At 57.1% G+C, this 25645-nt stretch overlaps 10 protein-coding genes across 10 annotated transcripts; 6 read left to right on the top strand and 4 right to left on the bottom strand.

The window, feature by feature from the left end:
• The first annotated feature begins 1811 nt into the window (after positions 1-1811).
• C7974DRAFT_391623 (uncharacterized protein) lies at positions 1812-2511 on the top strand. Its single transcript, XM_046141598.1, has one exon. It carries the CDS (start codon positions 2088-2090, stop codon positions 2397-2399), a length of 312 nt encoding a protein of 103 aa, XP_045999669.1. The 5' UTR covers positions 1812-2087; the 3' UTR covers positions 2400-2511.
• A 225-nt stretch (positions 2512-2736) lies between these two features.
• C7974DRAFT_391620 (PLC-like phosphodiesterase) lies at positions 2737-5251 on the bottom strand. Its single transcript, XM_046141597.1, has 3 exons — positions 4997-5251; positions 3090-4948; positions 2737-2946 (listed from the first exon to the last, which is right to left on the bottom strand). Exons 2-3 carry the CDS (start codon positions 4880-4882, stop codon positions 2778-2780), a joined length of 1962 nt encoding a protein of 653 aa, XP_045999668.1. The 5' UTR covers positions 4883-4948; positions 4997-5251; the 3' UTR covers positions 2737-2777.
• Positions 5252-6235: 984 nt separating this feature from the next.
• Positions 6236-7872, bottom strand: C7974DRAFT_356839 (uncharacterized protein; the record flags this gene model as incomplete). The annotated part of the gene is made up of 2 exons (XM_046139607.1): positions 6453-7872; positions 6236-6356 (listed from the first exon to the last, which is right to left on the bottom strand). The coding sequence occupies exons 1-2, from the start codon at positions 7790-7792 to the stop codon at positions 6236-6238; spliced, it is 1461 nt and encodes a 486-aa protein (XP_045999667.1). The 5' UTR covers positions 7793-7872.
• A 200-nt stretch (positions 7873-8072) lies between these two features.
• C7974DRAFT_374977 (DNA-directed RNA polymerase-like protein III 25 kDa polypeptide) lies at positions 8073-8971 on the top strand (the record flags this gene model as incomplete). The annotated part of the gene is made up of 3 exons (XM_046140181.1): positions 8073-8084; positions 8290-8817; positions 8864-8971. The coding sequence occupies 3 exons, from the start codon at positions 8073-8075 to the stop codon at positions 8969-8971; spliced, it is 648 nt and encodes a 215-aa protein (XP_045999666.1).
• A 619-nt stretch (positions 8972-9590) lies between these two features.
• On the top strand, positions 9591-11105 carry C7974DRAFT_160768 (uncharacterized protein). Its single transcript, XM_046135948.1, has 2 exons — positions 9591-10593; positions 10643-11105. Exons 1-2 carry the CDS (start codon positions 9805-9807, stop codon positions 10895-10897), a joined length of 1044 nt encoding a protein of 347 aa, XP_045999665.1. The 5' UTR covers positions 9591-9804; the 3' UTR covers positions 10898-11105.
• Positions 11106-11509: 404 nt separating this feature from the next.
• C7974DRAFT_160745 (uncharacterized protein) lies at positions 11510-12325 on the top strand. The gene is made up of 2 exons (XM_046135947.1): positions 11510-11714; positions 11790-12325. Exons 1-2 carry the CDS (start codon positions 11557-11559, stop codon positions 12037-12039), a joined length of 408 nt encoding a protein of 135 aa, XP_045999664.1. The 5' UTR covers positions 11510-11556; the 3' UTR covers positions 12040-12325.
• Positions 12326-12829: 504 nt separating this feature from the next.
• Positions 12830-14244, top strand: C7974DRAFT_160712 (uncharacterized protein). Its single transcript, XM_046135946.1, has 2 exons — positions 12830-13510; positions 13561-14244. Exons 1-2 carry the CDS (start codon positions 12963-12965, stop codon positions 13793-13795), a joined length of 783 nt encoding a protein of 260 aa, XP_045999663.1. The 5' UTR covers positions 12830-12962; the 3' UTR covers positions 13796-14244.
• Positions 14245-16202: 1958 nt separating this feature from the next.
• C7974DRAFT_289960 (uncharacterized protein) lies at positions 16203-16430 on the top strand (the record flags this gene model as incomplete). Its single annotated transcript, XM_046137640.1, has 1 exon — positions 16203-16430. A coding segment is annotated over one exon (228 nt), but the record flags the coding sequence as incomplete, so codon positions are not given.
• A 1710-nt stretch (positions 16431-18140) lies between these two features.
• On the bottom strand, positions 18141-18493 carry C7974DRAFT_391607 (uncharacterized protein). The gene has a single exon (XM_046141596.1). It carries the CDS (start codon positions 18448-18450, stop codon positions 18250-18252), a length of 201 nt encoding a protein of 66 aa, XP_045999661.1. The 5' UTR covers positions 18451-18493; the 3' UTR covers positions 18141-18249.
• Positions 18494-21693: 3200 nt separating this feature from the next.
• C7974DRAFT_333573 (glycosyl hydrolases family 38 N-terminal domain-containing protein) lies at positions 21694-25641 on the bottom strand. The gene is made up of 3 exons (XM_046139137.1): positions 25289-25641; positions 23470-25237; positions 21694-23424 (listed from the first exon to the last, which is right to left on the bottom strand). The coding sequence occupies exons 1-3, from the start codon at positions 25444-25446 to the stop codon at positions 22006-22008; spliced, it is 3345 nt and encodes a 1114-aa protein (XP_045999660.1). The 5' UTR covers positions 25447-25641; the 3' UTR covers positions 21694-22005.
• Between the last annotated feature and the right edge of the window lie 4 nt (positions 25642-25645).

Genomic DNA, 25645 nt, shown 5'->3' with positions numbered 1-25645 from the left:
CCAACTACACAACAGCCCCCCCTCAATCTCGGTCTAGCCGCACTCATTGTCTCTGCTGAACCAGTCACTACGTGATTGAGTAGGGAATCACGTACCCGTGCCAATCCATAGGTCCTCCACACCCTCTCCATCTTGATATTAGCCACAGCGCACCGGTAGACTCGCAGACACACCGCGTGTTTGCATCTCGGACGTGTGCGCTCTGCGTGTTTGCGGCTTTGCGGGGTGAGTTGCTGCGGCGAGTGGACCGCGTGGTTGAGGGGCTGGATCGCTGGTCTGCTTTGATCCGGTGCGTCTGTAGGATTCGGCGTGCGGGTTAGGGACTGGAGTAGGCGGGTTGAACGGGCTGGAGCTGGGTGAGGTGGGTTGGCTGAGTTGCGGGTTACTGGTTGTGAGTGTGTCGGAGAGCGTATGTGGCAGGTCGGGGCGAGGTGGGAGTGTGCTAGCAGGATGTCGGGAGGGGATATGAGGGGGATATGGGGTGTGACAGCGAACTAGCGGAAGGAGTGTTTTAGGGGGAAATGGCAGAGAAAGCACGGTTTGTGGTACTTTTCAGTGTGTGTCTGTAGTGTGCAAAGGGCGCGAGAGATCATGGCATTTAAGCTGCGGGTTCTCAAGCACATTGAATAGGTGTCTTGTCTTGTCGTATTGATCTTGTTGTTTCCTGTTTGTCTCTTCTCCTAAAACATTCTTATCCTTACTCCATGGTCTTCGATTGCTCCTTCTACCTCCCTCCGTTCCGCAGCATACTACTCCTCCCCGATTAACTCTTTCCACTGTCTTATTTTCGCTCACAAAGGTCAGTGTACACCTTTTGTCTCACTTTTCTTCCCCTTTCTGCACCCTTTTCCCTCGCGGTCTTTCTGCCTCATCTATGCTCTATTTCTACTCAGCCTCTCTTATCTATCTCTTCTCACTTCGTATTACCGCACTCCTCCTCCTCGCTTCATCTCCCTTGTCACTCCCTCCTCTTTCCAGCTCCACCCCCCCCCCCCCCCCCCCTCCAAACCCACCACGCACTCCAAGCCCCAGATCCAACTCCCCAGACTCCAAGCGCCGCGTACCAAGTCCCATGCCTCAAACCTCCACCCCTCTTTTCCTCATTCTCCGTCTCGAGTCCAAATTCAAAATCGAGTCCGCAGTCCAACCTCCACCTCCGCGCTCCACATCCCACAGATGCGCGGCTGCGGGCCTACGCGTCGCTCGTCCTCCGGCCCCGCGGTCTAGGCTGTCGGTGCGGAGACACGTGTGGCGCGACCACGAATGGTTTAAGGTCTGGGACTTTTGGATCGGGGCGGTGGGTTTGAGGGAGGTGGTGGGTTGGGAAGGGGGGCGCGGGGTGTGGGATGTGGGACACGGACATGGGACACGGCCATGGGACACGGACATGGGAAATAGAGGGGAAGGGGGGGGGGGGGGGGGGATGGGAGAACGAGGTGAGCAGAGAACACAAAGCTGGGGGAAATGGCAGGGGTGGATTGGTGAGTATCGGTGTTGGAGTAGGACGGTGTGGAGTAGGATGGTGGAGTGCTGTGCGTCAAGAAAAAGAGGAGGAGAAGAAGGAGTAGGGGGAGAAGAAGAAGAAGAAGAAGAAGAAGAAGAAGAAGAAGAAGAAGAAGAAGAAGAAGAAGAAGAAGAAGAAGAAGAAGAAGCACAACAACAAGCAAAAAACAATACCCTCAAGATACACACTAGGACGTAGACCGCGCTGTCGCTATGCCACACCCACACTACTCACCCCTCCCTACCCCCCCCCAGCCCTCCTCTCCTAGACTACCCACTCCCCCCTCCTCGCTACCCACTCACTTGCTACCCACTCGCTCGTCTCCACTTCCGCCTCCAACCTCACCTCCGCCTCCAAGCCCCCCAACCCCCCCAAGACCCAGCGCAAACCCCACACCCCTCAGCCCGAGCGCAAGACCAGCCCGCACACTGCGCTCGCCCCGCGTCTTGGGATTAGGATCGCGGTAGCGGTAGCGGTAGCGGTGGAGGTGGAGGTGGTATGGCTCATCACGAGAGTCCCAGCTGTGGACATGGCCATGGTCATGGTCACGCTCGTGTGAACGACGAGCCCCAAGGCCGCTGTAATGGCGATGGCGGTGGCGATGGCGGGGGTATTGAGAGTCCTGATGCTGGTCCTGATGCAGCTGGTCCTGATGCAGCTGCTGGTCCCGATCCTGATGCTGGTGCTGATGTTGATGCAGCCGCCGCGCCTGCTAGGCGGAGCGCTGCGTAGGCAACAGGGGCGCAGACACAGCCGCAGACGACAGGGGCACAGCGTGCAGCAGCCTCGCGTTGGGGGGCCGGAACTGCGGAGTCTGGATCAGCGGGCTGCCATGAATGGATGTTCATATCGATATGCGTATTCGTATGGATATGCGTATCGATGTCGGTGGTAAGAAGGACGGGGGCGTGGGCGAGGGCGAGACAGGGCGTCGGGGTCGGGAACGAGGGGTGGGGATAGGAGATAGGAGGTTTGCAGGCGTTGGAGAGAGAGAGAGAGAGAGAGAGAGAGAGAGAGAGAGAGAGAGAGAGAGAGAGAGAGAGAGACAGCGTATGCCAGGATAGATGGTTAGTGTATGTGCCTGTGCCTGTGCATATGTGCCAGTGTGTGTATACCAGTGCCAGTGCCAGTGCGTATGTACCAGTGCCAGTGCAAGTGCCAGTGCCAGTGCATATATACCAGTGCCAGCACCAGCACCAGCACCAGCACCAGCACCAGCACCGGCACCAGCCCCCCCTTCCCCACTTCCTCCCCCACTTCACGCAAACTACAGCTACCCACTCACCACCTTCCGGATCCGCACCAGCACCGCACCCTTGGTAATCACCCCGTTGCCGTCGTACAAGTGCAGCAGCCGCACGCCGGGCTGCAGGCGGTCGAGACGGACACAGGCCCAGGCGGCCAGGTCGTCGGAGAGGCGCTCGTCGTCCATGACTTTGAAGCTGGGGGGGGTGTTAGTAAGCAGGGAAAGGAGGGGGAAGGGAGGAGAAAGGGCAGGGACAGCTGCGACTCGACCGTGTACGAACAGCGGCGTCGCGCAGAACCCAGAACCGGAGAAGAGGAGTGGAAGCGAAAACAAACATACCGCACAAACGTCAACTCCCCCGCCACGCCCGCCACGCCCTTGAACCCCACCACCTCGCGCCCAAAATCCGGATCCGTGGTCCGATACGTCTTCGTCTTGGCCTTGCACTCCAGCGCCCCCTCGGCAACCCCATGCACCTCGACCTTGACATACGGCTTGAAGTCCATCGGATCGTCCTCCTCCGGCGGCAGCGGCACGCCCATGCCCGCCAAGAACTCGATGCTGAGATCGAGCACGGCGCTGCCGACGGCCTGCGCGGGCGTCGCGGCGGCAGACCCGCTGCGGTACGCGGCCGGCTTCAGCACCCAGCCGCCGGAGCCGGCGAACATGGCTTCGTTGAGCATCATGCCCGAGTCCCAGCGCTGCCAGTTGAGCGCCACGATCTGCACGCCGGCGCGCCAGAAGACCGCGGGCTGCAGGTTGCCCGACGTGATGCGCAGCGACTTGGGGTAGGCGCGCATGAAGAAGTGCTTGTTGTGCGCGAACAGGGTCTCCGGGGTGGCGGTGTGGACTTCGAGCAGCGTCTTCTCCGACAGCGAGAACACGTGCGTCGGGATGCGGGCCTCCGGGGCGGTCAGCGATTTGTACGTGTAGCCACCGCAGTAGACGCCCAATCTGGCGAGGGCGTCGATGACTTTGGGCTTCGGGGGCGGCTTCTGGCCGTCGGGCATTTCTTTCTCCTCGTCCGAGGGCGTCGAGGCGAGGCTCGTGGCGGACTCGGTCTTTGTGAGCGGGGCAGGGGCCTGCAGGGTCGAGGGCACGGCGGGGGCGGGTTTGGCGTGGCCGCGCTTCACTTTCACAAGAATCTTGCGCTCGAGGTCCTTGAGCGTGGGCAGCGTGGCGGTCTCGGCGGTGTGGGCCGGGTCCAGCGGCAGGTCGACCAGCATGCCCTTCCAGTACTCGGTCATCAGCTCGACCATGATCTCCTGCTGGGCGGCCTTGGCGTGGACCTCGAGGCTGACGATCAGCGGGAGGTCCGAGGCGGCAAAGGCGTAGTCGCGGATGGTGGCGCAGACCTCGCGGAAGCTCATCTCGCTCGTGAGGGTGTAGCCGTGGTAGACCTTGGGCTCGGCGCGGTAGGTCGAGTCGCCGCGCCACGGGGCCACGCTCTCCTGCGCGCCCGACACAACATCCCCCTTCGGCTCGTCGTCCTTGCCGACCGACTTGCCGCGCAGGCGCAGGGCCAGGCGCTCGCGGAAGCCCAGCTTCGCCTTGTCGCGCGGCAGCTTCGCCTGGCCGATGCGCTCGGCCTCGTCCTCGGAGCTGGAGCTCGACGGCGGCTCGCCGTCCCACACGTCGATCTCGACGCAGCGGCAGCCGCGCAGCAGCACGTTCTTGTAGGCGTCGGTGCTGGAGTCGCTCGACAGCTGGTTGCCGGTGAGGTACGTGTTGTGGCTGGACGAGATGAAGTAGTTGGAGAGGGGGTGCGAGGCGTCGATGGGCGGCGGCGGGCCCATGGCGTTCGCGGCATCCGACAGGAAGTAGTCGGCAAAGTGCGTGAAGGAGCCGTCCTGCAGCAGCTGCGCGTCCTCGGCGGGGCCCTGCTGCTCCTGCGTCACCCACTGCAGGCGGCCCTCGGGCGTGGCGAGGTCGTAGCGCGGCATGATCTCCTCGTAGACGGTGCGCAGGTACTTCACCACCAGCGGCGAGAGCACGTCGGCCTGCTTCGCCTTGTGTGCTTCGGCCGCCGTGCCGCCGCCCGCCTGGAGCTGCGGCTGGTCCGTCTTGGGCGTGCCCAGCTTGGGGTCCTTGGGCGCGAGTTTGGCCTCCTGGGCCGCGAGTTTGGCCTCCATGGTGGAAGTATGTCGAGTAGTGATGAGGTCGTAGGGTCACGCAACGAGCAGGTTGTCGGGAGCCAGCTCAGCTACACGTCAGCTCACTCAACACAGCTGACGGGGAGAGCTCACAATACAGCTGGCAGACAGACAGAGCTCACAATACAGAACACACGCCGCAAGACGCAGTCTAGGAGGAAATAGACAGCGACAGCAAGCGGGCCGGCGCGTTGAACCACGTAGCGGGCAGCTGAAGCGGGCGCGACGCACGTTGACGACGCACGTTGGCGATTGCGGTGGGAGCCAGGCGGTCAACACCCTGCTGCGACGCACTTGGCACCCGCATACCCGTGACCGACCAATCGCCAGCAGCGATACTCTCAGTCGCCTACCATTTGTGATACTCGCAACAGTGGTCGCATACCTGTTTGCTTCAACGTTCCAAGCCGTTGCTGCCAGACCCTGCTTCGTGTTGACAGCGTGTTGACCGACGTCACAGGGTCCAGCGGAGACCGCGACGGCTTGACCCCGCGCTGCGCCACACGAGCGTGAACAGAGAGGCGTCAACGAGGCGTCAACGAGGCGTCGAGCATCGAAACTCGACGGTATTGTGTACACAAACCACACCCCTCGCGACGCCACCACATTACCTGATTCTTGAAACATCTCCAAGCCGCCTCACACCATGCCCCAGCCCCCCAGCAAGGCTGACGCAGAAGCCCTTGTCCGCTCCTGGGGCTACGCGCACGTCTTCACCTGGACCGATCGCCCGTGAGTGCACGTGACACCACCACCACATCTACATATCTGCACATACACATACACATACACATTTACACAGCTACGCCTGCACCTACGCCTACATCTACACACCTACATCTACACACCTGCATACATATACGCATCTACACCTGCATACCTAGATATCCACAAGCCCATCTATAAGTGCAATTCTAACCCCACCACCACAGCAACACACACTACCCCCCCCCACTCCCACGCCACCGCAACCACACACCTGATCCTCTCCGGGTCGCTGACGATGCGGTATCCGGGTGCTGCAGAAGGAGGCGAAGTGAAGGAAGGGGAAGGCAAAGAGACGCTGGGCGTGGGTGCGCGCTGGGACGTCGAGGCGGGGAGGGTGCATGAGGTGTGGGTTGGGGCGGGGGGGTGTCGGTATGTTATTGGGGAGTGAGGAATGGTGGTATGTATGGATTATTTGCTTCAGCTGGGTGTGATTTGGCGTGTGCTTCATTTGCATCATATGCTTTGACATATCTTCTGCATCATTCTGCTTCTACATCAACACCTACATCCACAACCACACCCACCTCTCCTCCATCTCCTCCCCAGCCACGTCCAAACGCATCACTACCCCAAAAACCCATTGCGCCCCAGAAACTTAATCGCCTCCAACGCCCCCCGATCCGCCTTCTCCCGCTCCTGCTCCACCAGCTTCTCAAACAACCCGACCCTCTTCTCCTCCCTGTCCCTGCCCGCACCTTTATCCCCTCCGTTACCTTTCTCCCCTGCGTTGCCCTTCTCCTTCTCCCTACCGCTCCCCTTCTCCGCAGCCGGATGCGCCCACCGACACCCGCGGCCGAACTTGCAGCGCCCGTCGCGCGCCCAGATCCTGCACGTCTCGGGCGGCGCGGGCGGCGGCGGGATAGTGACAGGCGGGGGTGCGGATTTGGACGAGGTGGGTTCGGGGGGCGCGTCGCTGTCGCTGGCTTCATCCTCCTCCTCCTCCTCCTCCTCCTCGTCGTCGTCCTCGTCAGATGACTCGGACAGCACGGACGAGTCGGACAGCACCGAGCTTTCGTCGGACGCGGGGTCGCTGTCGTAGCCGGCGACGAGCGGGGCGGGCGGGCGCTTGGCGAGCATGCTTTCGTGGAGGCGTTTGCGCAGGGCGGCGAGTTTCTCGCGGTTGGCGGTGTCGGCGTGGGTTGGCTTGCGGGGCGGGTTGGGATCGGGCGCGGGGGCGGTCTGCGTCGGTCGGGGCTTGCCTTTGACTCTGTGTAGGAATTCCAGCTCGTGCTCGCGGCGCGCGGCGAGTTCCTGCGCCTTGTCGCGGATGCGCTGCTGCGTGGGGTAGTTTCGGCGCCGGTCTTTGATGTAGGCTTGCACGTCGGCGGCGGTTTGCAGCGAGATCATCTCGCCGTTGTGCTCGAAGGCGACGCCCTCGACCTTGACTTTCTCGGCGAACTCGGCTTCCTCGTCCACGTCCTCTTCGTCGCTGCTGCTCTCGTCCGCGACGTTCTGCTCGCTGAGGCCCAGATTCACTCGCTTCTTCTGGCTTGCTTTCGATGCCGCTGTGGGCGCTGGGAGAGAGAAGCCAAAGCTCGGCACAGGTGGAGCCACAGCTGCCTTCGCTCGCGGGGGCTTTGGTCCCGACGGCTTCTTTGGCGGTAGGTGCGGCGCGTTGGACTCTGGACGCTTCCGCTTCTGGCCCGCCTGCTGTCCGGGCGAGAAGCGTGGCGCGGGCTGCGCTGGCGGCGGAGACTGCGGGTACTGCGCTGACATGCGGTTTGTGAACGCCGTCATCGACTGCACGCCGGCTGGCGTAGACATAAACGACATGGCTTGTGCAAAGGCCTGCGGATTCATCTGCGGCGGGACTCCTTGTGGCTGGTTCGCAAACGCAGGGTTGGCGTATGATGTCGGAGGCTGCTGAGTGTTCCCTCCATAGCTGTTCCCGTAGCCTCCTCTTGAACCTCCTCGTCCTCCATGCGCGTTCCCGCGGCTTTGACCGGAGTTGTGATCGCCACGGCCACGGCCACCCCTTCCGCGACCGCGGTCGCCTCCCCGCCCTCTATCACCGCCTCTGCCTCGACCTGGGCCGCCGCGTTGGCTCGAGTAGCTCGGCGCATCGTTCGAAGCCGCTTTTGGCGGCGGTGGCGGTGGTGGAGGGAACGTGAACGACGTCATTGTGTAGGTTGTGAGTATGCACTCCAGCGACTTGGTTCCTCACATGCTATGCCTGTGTGCAGATAGACACTTCCAGCGAGAATTGCGAGGTGGAGACGCGCCGGAAGTCCGCAGCTGTATCTTTTCTTATCGATAGCGCTAGCGCGCCTGCGGAGGGAAAGAACCGTCATTCGCCAGCCGCGCTCACATTTCTCAGTCACCACTGAAATGCTGCGGTGACACAACGCCCGATCTCCTGATTGTCAAAGAAGCAGAGCATGAAGCCTCGACCGCCGCCATCATGTTCATTCTTGTAAGTTGTATTGCTTGAGTTTGTGCGCAGCCTGTATAACCTTTCTTGGCAGCTTGAACTGCGCCGTCTCTCATGAGCTGTCTTTCACTCTGTCTGTTCTCCTCTATACCTCTCCCCAAATTCAGAGCGCTATCTACTCTTGAAAGCGTCGCGCCTTGTTACCCCACGACACCCACCCAGCGCATCACGTGCTAACTCCCTCCAGAGCACAATCGAAGACCTAATCCAACTGGCCCCGCACGACTTCAACAAGCCCTCCCCTCAATCCATCAAAGACGCCATAAACACCAAATACAGCAACAAAATCATCCCGCAGGTCGGCCTCTGCATCGCACTCTGGGACATCCTCACCGCAACCGAGGGCCTGATCGGCCACGGCACGGGGCTCGTGAACATCAACATCGCCTTCCGGCTGGCCGTCTTCCGCCCGTTCCGCGGCGAAATCATCGCGGGGAGGATCAAGTCCAGCTCGCCCGAGGGCATCACCATCGACCTCGATTTCACGAGCGAGGTGTTTGTGCCGCGGCAGAATCTGTTCGAGGACACGCGCTTCGAGAAGAGCGAGAACGTGTGGGTGTGGAACTCGGAGGGCACCGAGCTGTTTCTGGACAAGGGCGAGCCGGTGCTGTTTCGCGTCGAGCAGGAGGAGTGGGTCGATCAGCGGCCGACGATTGAGCAGCGGAATGAGGCGGGCGAGGTGGTGGATGAGCGCGGCACGGCGTGGAGGGTTATTGTAGGTGCTATGCGTGTGGGTGCGGGATGTGTGCTAACGTGTGTAGGGCTCGATGAATCAAGCGGGGCTGGGGCCGACGCTGTGGTGGGGTGAGCAGGAGGGCGAGGAGGAAGAGGAGGAAGGCGATGTCGAGATGGATGGCGCCGAGGAGTAGACGGTGTTCAAGAGGTGCACAGGTCAGCATCGGGGGACGACGTCGGAGGTACGATATCAAAAACACAGTCCGGACACCATCCAGTGATTACATAGTCGAGACGAGATATTCAACGACACGAACAGCAATATGGCCCCAACAAGCAATGTATTTGGCCAAATATCCGGAGCTAAATAAACACAGCAACGTCCCTATCGACCCACACACATCTCCGCCCCCATCCACCTCGACAAGCTACGAAACCAGTGCCGCAGCCTTCGTCACAATCATCAGTATTCCGTACCATTTCACGCAAGCTACTGGGCCGGTTCTAGCGATGCGAGCGAGGCGCTACGGGGTGTCTGGATGCAGTGCATCTGATGCAGCAGGAGGTGTGTTTCAGTTGCGGCCGCTGCGGTGTGGAACGCTTTGAACACGCGTAGTCCCTATAGCGAATCACAGCGCCATCCAACAGCGCAGACTCTGTGGTGTTCGTGACTGCAGGGCTGCAATGTGCACTTTGACGAAGCATGCAACGTGCACTCCGATCATGTCCTACCTAGGTACTCCCGAGGTCGGGTCTGGAGAAGAGGCCGAAGGCTAGCGCACGGGCGCGGGCGACTCGACGGCGCGAGCCCAATGCGGCAGTAGCGCCGTACCGAGGCTCACTTCTCCGCGATTCACCCCACGACGGGGACGTCGGCTCGAGTAACGCAATCCGCTGATACGGCCGAAACGTTGCAGGAATCTTCTTAAGACGCCGGTGTCCTCTCTCGATCTCTCCGACTAAGCTTCTCTGCACTTTCAGGCTCGTCGTAAGTGTAAGCAACAGCGCCCCGCTCATTCCAACGACCATGCCTTCCTACACATCTATCCACCTCAAGGAGAGGCCGCAGGACGCCATCATCGCCGGCAAGACCTTCGAGGCACAGCAACACCCTGTGCCGACCGCCGCATCGCTCCAGGATGGCGAGGTGCTGTTCCAGACGCTCTACCTGAGCTTGGATCCCGCGATGCGCGGCTGGCTGAACCCGACGCGCTCGTACATCCCCCCCGTCAAGATTGGCGCTGTCATGCGCGGCAGCGGCATCGGTCTTATCGTCGCCTCCAAGAGCAAGAAGTTCCCCGTCGGCACGTATGCGAGCGGCATGGCCGGGTGGGCCGAGTACGCGGTGCTCAAGGAGAAGGATGTCGAGCCGCTGGACCTCCCGAGTGGTGCGATACCGACAGATGCGCTGGGCTGCTTGGGCATGACTGGTTTGACGGCGTATTTTGGTATTACCGAGGTCGGACAGGTCAAGGCTGGAGACTTCGTTGTTGTGTCTGGTGCTGCTGGCGCGACGGGCAGCGTTGTTGGTCAGATTGCGAAGCTGAAGGGTGCCAAGGTGCTTGGTCTTGCCGGGGAGGATAGCAAGGTTGCGTGGTTGAAGGAAGAGCTGGGTTTTGATGAGGCTTTGAACTACAAGGATCCTAAGTTCAAGGAAAAGTTCAGGGCTGCCACAAAGGGGTTCATTGACGTTTACTTCGATAACGTCGGCGGCGAAATCCTCGATTTGGCGCTGACGAGGGCGAAGCCGTTCTCTCGTTTCGTCATGTGCGGTGCCATCAGCGAGTACAACAACAAAAAGCCTCAGGGTCCTTCGGTACGTTCCTCATTCGCTCATTGTACTTATGTTATGCTGACACGTGCAGAATTACCTCATGATCATCTCAATGCGCATTCGCATGCAAGGCTTCGTTGTCTTCGACTATGCTGACAAGTACGCCGCGGCGAGGAAAGAGCTCGCACAGTGGTTGTCAGAAGGCAAGCTGAAGAGGAAGGAGACCATCATCAAGGGTGGCATTTCGCAAGCAGAGAACGCGCTGGTCGGGCTGTTCGAGGGAAAGAACACCGGCAAGACGCTAGTTGAGGTCGCAAAGCCTGAAGACGCGAAGTCTAAGCTTTGAGCCTGATCCTGTCAACAAAATGTACCAGTACCACAATCGAATGGCGTTCAATGACTTCAGGACGTAACCTGAGATCTGTCAAACCTCGCGTACAATGTTGAGCATGACATTAGGCATGTGACACACGATGTCGTGCACCTGCACAGCAACATTGCGGCTGAGCATTCCAATCAAACCGCTGTCCCCACAGTTCTTCTCCGAGGCAGACTTGCTGAACAGCGCATACATGAGAAGGGATATGCACGCGTCAAGTAGCGCACGGCATTGCTACGCCTTGTTGAAGCCCAAAGTTTGCCTTTTTCTTGCAGTCAACGCGGAGATGGCGCGGTACGAAAGCCACATCGAGCTAAACCTTCGGCTGAGGGGGGGCGGCAGAAGCATCTCATTCGTCGATTCCTAGGCAAGCTTGGAGCTGTCAGAACACGCCGATGCCCGGCTCATCAATGTCATATCCGCGTGCGACGTGTTGTGTCGAGGTTGGTGAGGAGTGCAGCGCGACCAGATCGCGGACAGGGTTTCCGTTCAGTCTGCATGACAGCTCGGGCATAGATTGACCATGTTTCCGCCCAACTGGTGTGCTATAAGATTTCCAATGTGCGACATTGCGGGACTCGGTTCACCAAATATTTGCCTCGCGAGACAGGGCTGCCACACATTCAATGGCCTGTTGGTTTGCGGCATTGTTACCTTGCGCTCCCTCTGTCGCTACGGGCGCACGAAACGGCCCGCCCCCAGACGCCGCAATTCTAATTCCTTTGCCTGGTTTTTCGGGACGCGTGCACACCCCCGTGGTTGACGGTGGTTGGCCGGCATTTGGGTCCTTCACCACCGTCGCTTAGCGCGGGAGCCTGTGAATTGGCCCTCGTACGACTGCTTACTGACAAAGCCGTAGAGAGGGCAACCGTGCCCAGCCCGATATTATCATCGACGCCCCGCATCGTGATGGAGGACTCGATGTCGAAGAAGACCGTTCTTGCGTACGTTGTGTTGTTGCAAAGCGGGCTGAAGTCAAGAGTGGGGTCAAGGGAAGGCGTTGGGTTCAACCCCACCCAAGGCTGCTCCTTCCTACGGTTCCTCAGCGTTTCTGCCTCGATGGCAGCTGCCGCCGCGCGAAGATCCCTGCAGCGATATCACACCAGTGAAGGCTATGGTGTTTTTGAGCGGGACAGCACATCCTATCCAACAAGCGTGGCTGAGCGCCACGACCCCGTCTAGAGCATGGAGTGCGAGTCCGCCAGGATTGAGCCCGGGGTGTCCATCCGACCGCACGGCTGGACACCTCCACGGACTGCGCCCACTGGTCGAACTTGACCCCGGCCCTGGCAGCTGCACAGTGATGCTGTCTCCTGCAAGCACCCATCACCTGGCAACTTCGGTGCTGGCTCTCTGCTCGCCCTGGTATACAAAGCGCCCTGCAGCTTGGCTCTGAGATTGGCCGCACGTCTCACGCCGATCTTCGTCACCTGGGGTCTCAGCACCTGGATGCGACGGCTAGAGCCTCTACTTGCACTACACGTACACTCCAGCGTCCCGATACTATGCGCTGGCGTCCTGAGAGCTGAGAGTCACTCAGACGGCGCTTTGACAACTGACGCCCTGATGAGAGCCGTGTGGTAGCCTGGCTAAAGCAGCGGGAGATGCTGACGGTGTTAGTGAAGCGACCAACGACATTCGAGACGAAACGATACTATCGTGTGTTCTTAATAGCGTTGAGATCCGCTCCGCCTTTGAGACTGGTTTTCACATCCTTCACAGAGCCTAGCAATGCCATATCCTTTCGATACACGATTTTCACGTGAGGGGCAACTCGTAGACACCCACATGTCACCGGCACTGTACGGCTACGACCTGGAATACGATGAATCCAACAATAACAGCCTGCTTCAAGAATTCATGAGCTATGGAGGAGACAACTCTAACTCCGAGCTGGGGTTTATCAACGACAGTGTAGCGCAGCGAAGCGAGCCTGTAAGCAGGGGCAGCAGATTCATTTGGTAAACGAAAGCTGTCGACATAGCACTGACTGTCGCCGCAGTTGGCCTGGGGCTCAGAATGGCAGTCGGAGATGGCTGACAATACAGACCACACTGTGCCCCTACTGGACGATGTCGCCGCCTTCGACGATGTCGCCGCCTTCGACGATGCCGTCGGGTTTGAACAGCCTGCGATCACACCCTCGGCCGATGATCCACCGACTTTCGCATATTTCACACAAAATCCGCCAGGATTAGATCTGCCGATGAGCTACTCATCAGATGCCACCACCCAAGCTGGAAGCTACGCCTACGATACTCCACCTCAGGCAATGTGCTATGACGCAGTCCCAAATATCGACGAAGACAACTCATTCATTCAGGACGATTCGATGCCCGGTCTCGAATTTCAAGCTGGAGTGATTCCGTATCCTTCCATCGTGCATTCCCAGGGTTCTCAAAGCCACAATGGACATGTGTATGACCTACCAAGTTCAGAATTTCCCGGCCCACAGGACACCCAGTTCCTTTCTTCCGACCAATACACGCCTATGCAGCGAGGTGGTTCGAACCTAAGTCTGACCTCCACCAACTCAGCGCTTTCGAATACGACGCTATACTCGCAGTCTAGTGGAGTAGAGTAAGTTGTGTCTACATTGCCCACTGGCACAATACACTAATACAGTACAGAAAGAACGTGTCGTGCCACTTGTGCCCCCAATCATTCACTGGCAGCTACTGCAAAAGAAACCTAACTAGGCACAGACAAACGATCCACGGCGAGGGCGGGTCAAGATCCTTCGCGTGTCAGGAAGACGGCTGCAGGCGCAAGTATAAACGTAGTGACGCACTTGTGGCTCACCAGGTCAAAGTCCATTCACGCCCACGTCCGACCCGACCAAGGAGGACGCTCGAAGAAGAGTGAGACAACATTCCTCTGATACTCAAATCTCTGAGTCGTGACATTACACACATCAAGTCTAGCTACCTTTGCGGGCAGACATCAACCCGCACCGTCTACCGCGCCCGAGTTTACCACCGTCCTTCGATGCCGTCAATTTAAGCTCGAACCAATGAACACCTTGATGCCGATGGACCAGTCAGATTTGTCGTATCATGGATATCACACGTCGGTTTCACATTAGTGAGGCGAACACCTACTTCCTGCCGGACAGGGAATCCATCGCACACATCAAATCGCGCACGATTCGTCAATTAAACGAGCGACAACCCCAGCAGCATCGACATAGTTGAAGCTGACCAACTACTTCATTCTATTGTGTATCAATACGACATATTCGCTGCTGCCTAAAGAGGCCCTAGGACGAAGCAAGCGCTTACGCATCGTCCAACCATCGCGGGACACAGCTACCACACCTACCGACTCACCAAATTTCACGCACAACACATTCGGGAGTTCATTCTTCGACGAGCAAACCGGTCAAAGCGACTTGTGTCTTGCAGAACACATGCACACCAATCATGAACAGCTCACGGTGCCCTGCAACATACATGTCCTCTCCAGTTTGCGCCTTTCTCTTCGCTACACCTGATTCTTGGTGTTAGCTTGTTTCGAGCTCTCGAAGGATTTCTTCAGAGCTTATTTCCTTTCTCAACTCAGATTTGCCATACTGTGTATGGGCCCGTTACCCTGTATTCGCACCCATGTTCTACCAAGCTGTCTTACAAAGTGTCTTCACCGAAGACACACTATTTCCTTACGGCAAAAGCTATCGTTCCTACTATTTGGTTGGCGGAAGTGTCAGTATTGATTTGGGTTGGATTTGCGGCTATATTTTGGATCTCCCTCGAGCACCGCTTCATGAAAGCGGACATATCAACGAGATTACCCGTTTGGCTTGTCCCCGTGACTCAACCAGCCCTGCCCAGCTACAGAAAATGTAGCAGGGCAGATCTGAATTTGGAAGGAAGACCAACAGCAACCTCCCTCGAGCTTGCAGAACGTCAACCACCCTGCCATCCAATCTTGAATCCGCCACTCGCTCATCGTTATGAAGGAGCACTGCCACACTTCCCCCAGCCCATCTCTCTAGTCCGCAAATTCCCCTTCCCCACCCCAAATCGTCGGTCCCTCATGCACCCCAACACCACGTGAACGTAGGCCGATGCGGCAACCCGCGCACGATGAGCTGTGCATCGCGCCGCCCACATATGCTATGATCGGTGGCGTAAATTTGAAGTCCGTGTGGGGGTGTCGCATGTCGCTTTGTTGGTCGACCAGGGTTGCTGTGCCAGCGCATCCGTCAGCGCCTGGTGCAGTTGGAGTCATTCGTGGCTGGCTTCCGCACTTGGCCTGATATAGTGCCTTAAACGAGGCGCTAGATTATGATGTAGGGGCTGCCTTGTTAATTGTGTGTACTGCTGCGCTCAAGTCGATCATATTTGGTGCCATTGATTCGATGGTGCGAGAGTAAGTTTTGCGATGTTGATATACACTGCAGTGATGCTGCCAGGGTTTTTTTTCTGTTGTGCGATTCGTCTTTTCCATTGTCTTCACTGTCGAGTTGCGGCCTTGGAGGAACTCGCCGGAGCACAGCAGCTAGGATGCAGTCCCTCTGAGGTGGCCATCAGCCACGTTGTCGAACGTGCTGTTGCGCTGGCACGACGCCAGAGGCTCAACTGTCGATCGCCTCAGCGCCGTGCAACCAGAAACAACTGACCCTGTCGGCGACTCTCATTCGCACAGGCTGATCCGGGTGAGTGGTCTGTAGGCGGTTCGCTGGTTGCTTGCTTGCCTGCCACGACAGCGCAGCACTCGTCCGGAGGCTTAGTCTTGCCAATGATGGTCCTCGAGGATATCGACTGATATAATTCAAGAGCGGCGTAGCTGGTTGTGCATGACATTTCACCGATGTGACGACTATGCCGGAGCCACCTTTCTCTGCGTCGGACGAATCGACCTGGGGACCTGCGATGCCAATCATGGTCGATGATTGGGCTTTTGTCGAAGGGTATCTCGGAAGCCCTTTGGACTTGAGTACACAAAATAGAGTAGGGGCACACCCTCCGGTCGTGGATGTGTAGGTGATAGTTAACTGACATTGAGATAGGTTTCTAGAAACCCTTTCAACTCGACGGTCTTGTTATCACAGTGGAACGGTGCCGAGACACAGTCATTTGCTCCAGCTGCAGGCGTACAGCGTGTTCGACACACATTATCGTCTCTTCCTGGTAGCGGCACCACTCCCTCGATGTACCCCAGGATGTTCAGCTCGAGACATCCGGAGAACTTCAGCGAGTCTCCGAACCCGACATCTACCACAGATAGGTAAAGCAAGGGTACTGCCGCGCTTCTAATCTCACTGACATAAGCCAGTGCTGAATCCGACGTTCTGACATGTAGTTATTGCGAGGGGCAGTTCCAGGGAGAATGGAGGAAGCGTAACCTAAGTCGACATGTAAAGATTCAGCATGGCGATAACAAGCCCATTGAATGTGACGCACCGGGTTGTGAACGCTCATACAAGCGGAGCGATGCGCTGAAAGTGCACCTGAGGAAGGAGCATCCCGATATCGCACCACCGTTCCAGCCTCGTAAAGTCTCCGCCGGAGCGCAAAGTAGCAGAAAGTAAATAGAATCTGTATCGCATTTATGGTTGTGTCTATGGAGGACTACCTAAACCACAGTGGTCAGTGTCGACCCAAAACAATGTCGTGCCATGCACTCACCTCGCAACATCAGAACCCGTCTTCTCTGAACAATGTACTCCCTAAATTGGTGCGCATCCTGAGTTTTGGCGTTCATTCTCTATATCAGCACACACAAAAGTGAGGCTACGCTCCGACGCTGCCCATCGGGCTCTCCACCAATGACAGCAGGACACGATAGGTAAGTGTCCAGCAGAGCCCAATCCCATGGCTGCACCCGACTCATTATTCGCAAAAGTCCGCATGACTGACCCTTATAGCGCAGATATGCGACTGTGCTAGTCGACCGTTCCGTCGCGACTGGCGCTTGACCGCGTTTCTGTGCTGTTCGAAGTGACCAGCCTCAAGGAAAATCTCGCTAGAGATGGCAGATCCTGCGTACTTTTTCAAAAGGAATTTGTTAGCCTGAGATTCTCGTCACCAGCTGAGCCAAAGTGATGCTGCCCCGTGAGTCGCCGTGGTGAGCCCAATCCTGCACGCATGCTCTTACGAAAACACTCGGGTACGAATCATGCCTGAAGAATCAGCGGGACAACTGTATGTTGAGGACCAGTCGCTCTGAAGGATTTAAGAAGGGTGCGGATGTGTCGGGCTCCAACTACTGCACTTCTTGGGCGCGTGCAGACTGGAATGAGAGAAACCACAAGCGTGCTACAATGACGAGTGTAGACATCGAGTTTACCCGCGGCTGGTGCGACTGCTGTTGTTTAGCCTGATCGTCGAAATAGGAAGGCGGGTCAGTAATTGTGAGGCTTTGGTATGTAGACACAGCTTAGCGTTCTCCACTCCGTGCTTCTTTTGTTCTCAGTTGACCTATATATGTTCTTTGCCAAGTGAAAGGAAAAAGTCCCTCTTTACGAGTACGTCACTGATATTGATCGTGTCTTCTAGTGGCACGTTTAAAACGATCTCTCTCGTGATTCTTCAGGCTCAAACGATTCGCTCCTCAACAGTATGTTCTTGTGCAGCCGAAGACCTGCTGTCGTCTCATCGAGATTAAGGAAAACGTAGAATATAGCTCTGAATATGATCGGGAGCGATGACCCAACTATCAACGTCTTTGATAGAATACTCGATAGGATCCACTTGTATTTTGGTGACCTGTGCATTGATTTATATGATCTTATTCGTCTCATTCCAAACTCAACCCAACAAGGAAACGCTTGAGGGGAATTCAACGTCAGGACAAAATTAAATCTCGACAGTCAGCTCTATGCTATTGGTGCTTGTCAATATAAACCAACCACCCCCTACTATCGTACAGTATACTGTCACAGTTACAAGTTAGGTACACACACTCCTAAATTAGCTAAATAGCTACAGGATGCGTGTGTATAGGACATAGGGGAGGACTAGGCTCTATATATAAGATAAGAAGAGGCTTGCCTGTTTATGGATACCTAGAAGATGTCTTCTAGTATATATCTTTATGCCCGCACGTGATTCACGATGCGTGAGTGTTGGTATCCTCGAAATATAGTTTGCTGCAACAAGTACGTAACGACGTTTGTGCCACAGGCAGAGGGCTTTGGCCTGTTTTGTGAGATTTTCCGCGATATACCCCTGTTTTTCGTGCTTCATCAATAAAATTATATCTTTATGCAAGATATCATAGGTACCTAGGTATGCAGGAAACAGCAGGGCTTCCTGTATAATGCACTAAATTAGATGTGGTCTGCACATTCCAGCAAGCATTATAAACTTCTTCGCTCAGACTAGATCAAACCACTCCATGACAACAGCGCCATCAGAGTATCCTGCAACCACTTCCCCGTTCATGATACCTTGGACGTACGATTCCCCGACCAATGTCCACCCGCTCCTGTTCGGCCGGATGACGTACGGCACGCCGCCTCCAGGAATCACTGCCACGGTATCGCCTGGCTGAGTATCCGAGGGACCGATGCCCATCCGTCCGAAAGTCGTAATAAAAAATGATCGAGCGTAACAGAAGCTGCAAGCCAAGTCTCTGAATTGGGCCGGGTCACCACCTTCGATCGCTTGGTGAAACCATTGCAGACGTTCGGCCTGAGTACCGTCTTGCAAGGCTGAGAGGCTCAATAATGACGGCTCATTTGTTAAGAGAGTGTGAAGATATGCGTAACCGTCTTTGAGGCCTTGCTTCCAGGTTCGCCCGATGAGAGGTTGCTGGTTAGCTGTTGTTGCCTCGATGAGTTGATTTACCCAGGTATCGAAAGTGGCTATCAGTGGTGAGGCCATTGATAAGACACGTATCATCGTGGAGTCGAAGGTGGATTTGAACTCGTCGACGAAAATGGTGGAGTCGCTCATTTGTATCACCTCTTTGACCATGTCTGCTTTGAGACCTTCGACTCGCAGGACGGCTCTCTCATGCATTACCTATCTGGCCCTCGATGACTTTGGTACCAAAAGCGACTCTAATCACGGTTTTGACCTACGCCGTCGCAAGTTCCCATTTCATGAGCATGCTGCTATTCAAATCTTTGAGTATCCTGGATTGCGGGGAATGGCGATTGACAAAGACCCGATTATACGATCCCTCTTCACTTGCTTTTGCGGTAACAATCACAAACTCCGTGCTGCTGTCGAAGCAATAAGCCACTTCCCTGAACAAATGCTTGAGAGCGATGCGACGACGGTAGGCAATATGTCAACAATCGCCGACTTTGGGTCACGAGCTTGGCGCTCGGACACTGCAAGGGAGCTCACTGTCCTTGAACAAAATTATCACACCGAATGGGATATCGTGGTAAAAAACAAACGCGGCGTACTCCTTGCCAGCTTTTTGATTCGTATGGACGTTGCAGGTTATCGCTGGGATGGCTTGAAAGATCTACTCGGTGAAGAAGATCATCAAGAGGTACCGGTAACACGAGAATTGCCAGGCTCGCCCAGCCCACCTCGCGTGCCCGTGTCCACACACAGGTCCATCAGCGCCACCCCCCCACGCACCACCACCCTGTCCGGTCCTCTATATACCCAGCCCACGTATTATACGCTGAGCAGGTAGCGTTAGGTGCGGGACGCTCTGCGCGTGCGTTATGTTGCGTTGCGATGCGATCCGATGCGAGGATACCTTCGATATACCTGATTCTAGTCCGGCTATCCTTATCCCATCTACAACACGTCCACTTCAACCAGAACCCAGAACCTAGATCCTAGAGCCTAGAAATCAGAGCCCATCCACAGTGCCTCAACTCCCAAGCACGAAACTGCAACACTTGAGCGCCCCACCCTGCCCCAGTCTAGTCCAGTCCAGTCTATTCTAGTTGTAACACATCACAACGCTCCACACCAAACCGCCATCCCACTACACCCTTCCGCTTTCCCCACAACACCGCCTATCAATCCTAGGTATCCTATTCACCCCATCCACCACGACCAGAAACCATGACTACAATCACAACCACAACCAAAACCCGAACCCAGAACCCACGCAAGCACACGAACTAAGAGGAGGAGGAGAGAGAAGGATAAGGACAAGGGGTTTCGCGAAATCCCGAATGCAAGATGATGAAGCTATTGATTCGTGTCTTGCAACGGCTACCATATATACAGTAGACTGCAACCTCCCAAGGGGTATAGAAGACGTGCCAAGCTAAGGTACTTTAACCCTAGAAGACAGTTTATAGGTATTATAGGGGGTGGGGGGGTTCACTCTATCATGTAGAATCTATCATGTAAGAATCTACTACCAGTCATAAATTAACCCACCAGTTAATAGAGGTGACTGACTGGTCATAACTTAACTAAGCTTCTTCACATGCTGCTTTTCTCCTATATTATATTTGTAAGAATCGAACATCGAAAACCCGATTCGTACAAGTATCTCGAACAACTTGAACACCCTCTTACTTGGTTCTTACTCGTCGCTTGTACCAACCCATGTCTATCTATAGCCTACTAACTTGAATACCCTCTAACCTAGCTCTAACTTGTTACCTTCTTTACTCCTTATCTATCCGTGGCTAACTAAGACTTGTGGGTATAAAAGGGCTAGCTGTAGCAGGCCTAGGGTAGGTAGTTCTTAAGGATTCCTCGTATAAGACGTATAGGAACAAAGATCAACCCTAGTTTCAACCCTCCTAGTGCTTTTATACACCTTGTAGAGGACTCAGAACCGTACCGGTGGCCTATATTACCTGCTGTTGTTACAACATTCCTCGAGTATTAATAGCTTATACGCCTTATACGCTTACAGGGTACAAGAAAACCCCCTATAAGACGTAAACAAATAGCAAGCTCTCCTTTCTCGACTAAGCCCTCCTCTTATTTACTTGCACAAGGAAAGACTGCTAGCAAGTAGTACGTAGGTCTAGCGCACCAAAGCGGCCGTACTAGCTGCTGGAGTCGAACTAACGAGTGTCTGCAGTTAGGCAAACCCTAGCTAGGTGTTTGACTACTACACTGAGTCGCTGGACACCGAAGAGAACAGATGAATCGAATACACACAGAGAGACTGCAGACTACAGCACCCCCGCATCCTGCTCGAGCAGTCTAGCCACGAGCCCTATGCTGTCTGCCCTACTTGAACTCCTCCAGTACGCATTACACTGCGCCTTGGGCCGTCGCTGTCCGTGTCTGCGCAGCTCTATCCACGCCTCCACGCACGCGCTCTGCAGTGACAATTCCTTCGTCCCGCACGCACTTAAGAGCTAACCCCTTGGGCCTCAATCCTTAACCCTTAACCCTTAACCCTTAACCCTTAACCCTTAACCCTTAACCCTTAACCCTTAACCCTTAACCCTTAACCCTTAACCCTTAACCCTTGCCCTTAACTCCTTAGTTCTCAATCCCTCAACCCCTTGGCTCCTCAGCCCTAACCTCTCCTAACCCCCGGATCTCACAGCTCTCCTCACGCTCCACACGCTTCACACGCTCCACACGCTTCACACGCTCCACACGCTTCGCACCCTCCTCGCTGCAGCGCTCGCTGCATGAGCGCGGATCCAGCACGCCCCATTAATGTCAGTGTCAGTGTTCATGTCAGTATCAGTGCCAGTATCAGTGTCAGTATCTCAATCTAAATCAAAATCAAAATCAAAATCAACCCGAACCCTAAAGTCAAACCAGAATGAAAATCCAGATCAAAATCCAGGTCTCGACCTCAACCCAGCCACACACCTCCACACAACACACACAGAGAGAGGGGGGGTGTATTCCATGTTCAGAGCCACGAGAAGCGCGGTTTGTACATTGTGCTGTTTGTACATCGGGCTGGGGCGGGAGACGCAGCGCCGGCTTTCTGGCGCGGTGGTGCACTAGCCAGTCAGATTGGGTCGTTTCCCGCGTGGAACGCAAAGAAAGAAGACGCCGCTTTGCTTAGTATGCTATGCTGGACGAGACTGGACTATGGACTATGCGTGACCCGTCAACACCGTCTCCGCGCTGACACCGTCGCCACGCTGACACCCCACCCTCTCTGCGCTGACGCTCCACCACCAGCCTGAACCCCACAACCACCCACTAATCCTCCAACACGTGCTAGTCCTCCAACACCAACTTAAACGTCGCAACCTCAAACGCCCGCACCTCAATCCCCACACTCCCACTCCCACTCCCACTCCCAGACCCCTCTCCCCCTTCACCCCCACCCCCACGAACCAACCCCTCAACCACCCCCTCCTCGTCCTCAAGCGCATTCACCCTAACCACCTTCCGAACCCTCACCCCGCTCCACTCCAACATACCCCGACTCTTCCCGCCCAGCGCGTCGTACACGCGCAGAATAACCGAGTGGGATTTGGACGGCGGCAGCTCGCCGCGCGACACATCCGGGTCGTCTTCGCCGCGCTTGATAGTGTCGAGGACGAGGTTGTCCGCGCCGCGGACGCGGAACGAGGGGATCGGGGGGTGCTCGGTGGCCGACTGTGTGCGGCGGGCGACGACGCGTAGGGGGTTGTTGAACTCGGCGGCCTTGCGGACGGTGGCGTGGTCGAGCGGGCCGGCGTGCGGGAAGATGGCGTATTTGGTGAAGTGGCGGCCCATGTCGGCGTGGGCGTCGGGGGCCTTGGGGGCGCGCAGCAGGCTGAGGCGCATGACGTTGCCGGCGACGGCGAAGCCGAATTTCGAGTCGTTGAGGATCGAGACGCCGTACGTGGCTTCCGAGAGGTCGGCCCATTTGTGCACGCACACTTCGAACTTGGCCATGTCCCACGTCGTGTTGTAGTGCGTGGGGCGGTGGACGATGCCGAACTGTGTTTCGTACGCGGCAGAGGTGTTGGTGATGTCGACGGGGAACTCGACCTTGAGGAACTTCATCGTTTCGTGCCATTCAATCTCGGCGGAGATTTCGATGGCGCTGGGGGAGTTGCCAACGGCGGCGGGGAGGGAGAGCGTGGTGGTGACCCACGACTTGTCGGAGATCTTGGTCTCGATAGTGAGAGAGACCTTCGAAGGAGACGAGGACGAGATGGAGACTTTGTGGGGCGAGAGCTCCTGTCGGGAGTTCAGGTGGTACACCTCGACGTCCCAGGCCTGCCAGTAGAGCGGCTTGTCGTCGTAGATGACGAGCTGTGCCGCCTTCTTGCCCTTGGGGATCAGCTCTCGCTTGACCTTGAGGTCGTAGAGCGACGTGATGGCGCCGTCGGTGACCTTGACTGCGTACTGCGAGTTGCGCAGCTCGAAGACTCCGGGGCCGGTCTCCGCGATGGTAGCCGTGGCCGCAGAGTAAGCAGACGCCAGCGGGCGAATCGCCATGGTGCTCAAAGCGTCGCCATGCGCCAAACCATACTCTACCGGGTGAGAGTCCGGCAGCTTTACGATCTCAGTGCGCGTCCAGGGCAGGGTGTTGATGGTGCAGAGCTCGCTGCCGGGGCTCAGCGACTTCTCATCGTCGAAGCCGAGTTCAGACAGTGCCTCAGAGAGGAGTTTCTCGCCCGTGGCAAACACCTTGGCATAGATCTGCAATTGTCAGTCACTGTCAATACACACTCTTCATCAACCCACCTTGTCAGAATCGTCGTAGCACATCTCAATCGAGCTGCCCGGCAAGCAGTCGTGGAACTGGCACAGCAGCACGTTCTCCCACATATCATCGATATCCTTCTTGGGATACTTGTACGCGCTGCTCTTGCCAAACCCGTTGCGGACCGTCGCCAGCGTAGCCAGATACTCAATATCCCTCAGCATGATCTCGCTCTTGCGGTTGTTGCGTTTGTTGTTTGCCTGCGTCGTGTACGTGCCGCGGTGCAGCTCAAAGTACAGCTCGCCGTACCACGTGACCAGCTCAGTCCCGTTCTCGATCTTCTTCTCCAGCTTGTCGAAGAAGTCGTCGGCCGAGTCGCCGAGCTTGATGCGCGGGAGCAGACTGGTCTTCTCGCTGATGCCGCGGCAGCGGCGCAGCTTCTCGAGGTGCTGCCATGTGGGGCCGCCGCCGCCATCGCCCTTGCCGAAGACAAGCAGAGACGTCTGGTCCTGGTCGAGCGACTTGTGCTGGGTGATGCTGCGCTTGACGTCGCCAAAGTTGGCCTCGGCAGTGTACGTCTCGGACGGCGGCATGTGGCAGATGACCTGGCTGTTGTCGAGGGCGACCCAGTTGAAGGTGGTGTGCGGGAAGTTGTTGATGTTGTTCCAGCTCAGCTTCTGGGTCAGGAAGCGCGTCATGCCGGAGATGCGGCAGATCTGGGGCAGCTGGGTGGAGTAGCCGAACGTGTCCGGCAGCCAGAAGGTCTTGCAGCGCTTGCCAAACCTGCTTTCAAAGTAGCGCTGGCCGTACAGGAACTGCCGGATCAGCGACTCGCCGCCGGGCAGGTTGGTGTCGTGCTCGACCCAGCTGCCGCCAATCGGCTGGAAGCTGCCCTCCTTGACCTTCTTCTTGACGCGGTCAAACGTGGACGGGTAGTCCTGCTCGAGCCACTTGTACTGCTGGGCCTGCGAGCAGCAGAAGCGCAGCTCGGGGTAGCGGTCGATGAGGTCGCACTGGCTGGACCACGAGCGGTTGACCTTGCGCTTGGTCTCGGCAAACGGCCACAACCAGCAGGTGTCGATGTGGCAGTAGCCAATGCCCGTGACCAGGGCCTCGTCGCCGTCATAAACCTTGTGCGAGTCGACGTCCCCCAGGTACTCGCGCGCAATCTTGCGCCCCTCCTTGATGCTCGCGTTGCTGCCGCCGCCGGCAATGAAGGCGTCCATGATGCGGTTCGCGACCTGCTGGGCGCCGTGGGCCTCGAGCGAGTCCTGCGGGAACTCGCGCGACGCATCGCCAATCTCCCAGAAGTCGAAGTACAGCGCGCGGGCCTCGAGGTTGACAGCGACGATGTCGGCGGTGTGCAGGGTGTAGTAGCGGTCCGGGGCGGGCGGCTGGATGGAGTCGCCGCCGGGGGCATTACCGAACATGCCGTTGCAGGCCATCTCGATGTAGAAAGTGTGCGGCTTGCCGTCGCGGAAGGAGTCGGGCAGAATCCACTCGACACGCTCGCCGCCGCCCGTCAGGCCGTGGACCGTGTGGCCGTCCTCAGTCCAAATGAGGCCCTCGTTGTCGGCGTCCCAGTGGAACTCCAGGCGTTCCTTTTCCAGCAGCGCCTTGGGGACAGTGAGCTGGATCTTGAACCAGTGGGTCGACCAGCTGGGCCCGAACGAGGCGCCGAGGTGCGTGGGCGTGAAGCCGTGGCTGGTGGCCTCTTTGAACAGCGGGCGCGACTGGCCGGGCGGCGAGTAGACGGCGAGCTTGACGTGGTCGGTGTCGGTGCCCTTGACGCGGGCCTCGTCGAGTTTGCTGGCCGGTCAGCATCCACACAGAGCGGAGTGTGCAGTGCAGTCAACTCACCCTCTCAGCCCCTGCTCGCGGTACTGCCCCCCGTCGGTAAACTGCCTCAGCCGACTCGAGTAGATGCTGTGGATCTGCTTGCCCACCGGCCCAGCAGCCAGCTGCGGGTACGGGTGCGACGCCATGGGCACGGTGCGGGTGTGGGATTCGCCGCCCATTGTGGTGATGGTGTGGGTGTGGAGAGCGGGGCTGGCCTGCTTTAAACAGCAGCTTCAGATAGGAGCTTCAAATACGGCACAACTCAGGCACCGCGTTCTGATGGGAGTGATACGGTCAGCTGTCTCGCTGTGTACCTGCATGACGTCCAGCGCCCAGCCGGGAGCTCCAAGCTAGGAGCTGGAGCTTTCCCCGCGTTTG

This window comes from Boeremia exigua (genome assembly GCF_020726555.1).
Source record: "Boeremia exigua strain MPI-SDFR-AT-0100 chromosome Unknown C7974scaffold_4, whole genome shotgun sequence".
Classification (NCBI taxonomy): Eukaryota; Fungi; Ascomycota; class Dothideomycetes; order Pleosporales; family Didymellaceae; genus Boeremia; species Boeremia exigua.
The sequence above is the reverse complement of the archived record's forward strand: the minus strand, read 5'-3'. Positions and strand labels throughout refer to the sequence as shown.